General features: G+C 24.6%; 1 protein-coding gene across 1 annotated transcript in view; it reads left to right on the top strand.

Moving 5' to 3' along the window:
- Positions 1 to 425: 425 nt before the first annotated feature.
- The window catches only part of LOC107709020 (testican-2-like), a gene marked incomplete at its 5' end in the record, with an annotated part of 7,630 nt that continues 4,797 nt past the window's right edge, over positions 426 to 3,258 (top strand). Inside the window, 2 exons of the mRNA XM_016513415.1 lie at positions 426 to 540; positions 2,211 to 2,316. Coding sequence (XP_016368901.1) covers positions 426 to 540; positions 2,211 to 2,316 — 221 coding nt within the window. The remainder of the gene's footprint in view (positions 541 to 2,210; positions 2,317 to 3,258) is intronic.

Below are 3,258 nucleotides of genomic sequence, written 5' to 3'. Positions count from 1 at the left end.
AATTGAAATAAAACTGAAATAAAATATAAATATAAGATGAAAAACGAACTTTTTAATAACGTAAACATAACTTAATTACATTTTAATTAGTAAAATAAAATAAATAAATGTATTTAAATAAAATAAAACTATAAACCACTCAAATAACCGAAACAAAATTAAATATAAATATTACATACAAATTTAATGTAAAAAAAATTAACATTTAAAAAATTTTTGTTTTGGTAACTACCTGAGTTTTAGTTTGTAAATGTATCCACATGTGAAAATCTCAAAGATCTGCAGTAACCACAGATAAAAATCAAATGGTACTTTGACCTCCAGAGTGAAGTGTGATTTTTCATATTTAAATTCTGTGCATGTAAAAACATGTAAACGTTCGTTTAAGCGTGAATGTTTTGAATGCACATGTTGGTCTTTTGCAGGTCTGGACACCACGAAGGATCCGTGTCAGAAGGTGAAGTGCAGTCGTCATAAAGTGTGTGTGGCTCAGGGATATCAGAGAGCGATGTGTGTGAACCGCAAGAAACTCCAGCACAGGTCAGTCTCGCTCAGTTCAGCTCCAGCATAGCTTTCACGACCATTTACATATTTGCCATATTTTGCCATATGTTCACTGCTGTGCTTTTAAGCCTGACATATGAAATAATAGACAGAAAAAATCTATTTTTTTTAATGGAAAAGTTTATTGTACCATTAGACTTTAATTTATTTATTAATTAATTTACAATTAATTTATTGTACCATTTTAACAGATATTCACAACAGCTATTTTAAATTGTAATATTTCACAATATTACATTTTTTTCTGTATTTTTGATCAAATAAATGCAGCCTTGGTGAGAAGAAGAAAAACATTAAAAATCTTACTGATGCCAAACTTTTGAACAGCAGTGTGTATTTATAAGCAGTGTGTATGTATATATAAATTTAAAAAAGAAGTTTGCATTTATGATACATAATCATAAAAAATCAAATAAAATCAAACACTTCAATTAAAAATTAAAAAATTAGAATACTAATTGTAATATTCACTTATTGTGAAAAACAAATGTTTAAATAGTTGTTTAATATATATATTAAAAAAAAATCTTAAGTTCTCATGTTTACACATGAGAAGTATTAATGTTAAAGGTTTACCTTTTACCTGAATTTATTTATTTATTTATTGTAAGTGTGTGATATTTGAACTGTATTGAATCCAATTATGGTCAATTTGACCCGGAACATAATGATCGTAGCCAGAATACAAGAGCTATCAGTTAAATTGAGATTATAAGATGTTCCATGGAAGATTTAATGATCCAATCACATGTTGAAGCTTTATCGCTACAGATGTTATAATGATGTATTTTTGATAAAAAACAAAGAAAAGTCAAAAAAGTTAACAAAATATATAAAATCTATGCACTACACAAATTTAAAAAAAGTAAATCTATAATAAATAACTAACTAAATAAATGTATTTTATTTTAGCTAAACATAATATAAAATGTATGTACAACATATAAATTTAAAATAAAGTTATGCTGTAAGAAAATTATATTTTATTTTAATAAAAAACAAAGATTTTATTTATTTTATATGTATTTTTTTTAAATAAAATTATTTATTTTATTTTATATTATTTATTATTTTATTTTATATTATTTATTTATTTTATATAAAAGTTCAATAAAATATTAAATGTATGTGAAACAAATTTAAAATAAAGTAAATCTATAATAATAGCTAAATAAATCAATTTGTTTTATTTTAGATAAACAAAAATATAAAATGTATGTACAACACATACATTTTACGTTGTAAGAAAATGCTATTTTAATTTAATTTAAAAAACAAAGAAAAGTCCAAATAAAAGTTTAAAGGTATATAAAAATGTACGTTCAACACAAATGTATAAATGTAAATCAATAATAAATAACTAAATTAATTATTTTTTATTTTAGTTAAATAAAATATGTGCATATAAAATATGTACAGCACAAATTTAATAAAGTTAAAATAAAATGTAATAAAGTTATGTTGTGAAAAAGGATATTTTGTTTTAATTTAATAAAACAAAGAAAAGTCCAAATAAAAGTGAGGAAAAAAAATTATGTAAAATACTATGTTTAACAGAACAGTCTTGTTATTGATTATTAAGTTTACGGCCAGCATTTTAAAGCAGAAACTGGTGGATTGGTTTGGTTTTGTTGTGTTTGCTGTAGAATCAGAGAGTCTGGACTGAAGCCTCATGCTATCAGCTGTAAACTCTGTTCAGAGATGCCCTCGACGCCTGTGTGTGGATCAGACGGACACAACTACGCCTCACAGGTACACACACACACACACACTCACACACGCACACACACACACACACACGCACGCACACACACACACACACACACAAACACACAGACATACACACACAGACACACACACGCACTCACACACGCAATTAAAATTATTAAAATTTATTTTTAAAATATTTTTTCAAAGTGTTTTAATTTTTATTTATTTTAATTTTTTTCAGTTTATTTTTAAATATTTTTGTAATTTATTAAAAAAAATTTTTTTTCAATATATTTTACTTTTTTATTCATTTGTAAATATTAATTTACGTTTATTTATAAATATTTATTAATATTTATTTAAAAATATTATTTTTTTTATATTTCTTTCAATTTAGTTTTATTGTTTTCAATTATTTTTAAGTATCTATTTAAAATGTATTTTTGAATATTTATTTTTAAATATTTATTTCTGATTAATTTTAAATATTTATTTTTAAATATTCATTTTCAGCTTCAATTTTTAAATATATATTTTTCATTATTTAAAATAAATTATTTACTAGTGAAAGAGGAACATCTGTGATACAAATGTGATGTTTTTAGGTAAAAGGTTTTGTTTGTAATTCAAATGTACGTACATTTAAATATTTTTACTGTTATTTTTTTTTACTATTTATTTTTTTACAATACATTTTTGTCTTTTAAGAAGTAGGTCTTATCCTCAGGTTTTTATCACCTTGATAAACATTAAACGTTTGACTAGCGGCTCTTTCCACATCCTCAAAGCATCTTTCACATCCAACAAACACTCGTTCTCAATTCTGATTAGTGAACAACCATCTTCAGCCGCTCGTATCTGCTGAATTATGTATGTGAGTGTTGCTTTGAGACATGAACACACTGCAGTTCTTTAAAATGAAGCTCTCTCTCTCTCCTGTGTGTGTGTGTGTGTGTGTGTGTGTGTGAGAGTGTGTGTGTGTGT

Source organism: Sinocyclocheilus rhinocerous, unplaced genomic scaffold (genome assembly GCF_001515625.1).
Source record: "Sinocyclocheilus rhinocerous isolate Xijiao unplaced genomic scaffold, SAMN03320098_v1.1 scaffold1137, whole genome shotgun sequence".
Taxonomy (NCBI): domain Eukaryota; kingdom Metazoa; phylum Chordata; class Actinopteri; order Cypriniformes; family Cyprinidae; genus Sinocyclocheilus; species Sinocyclocheilus rhinocerous.
This window is presented reverse-complemented; position numbering and strand designations above follow the sequence as displayed.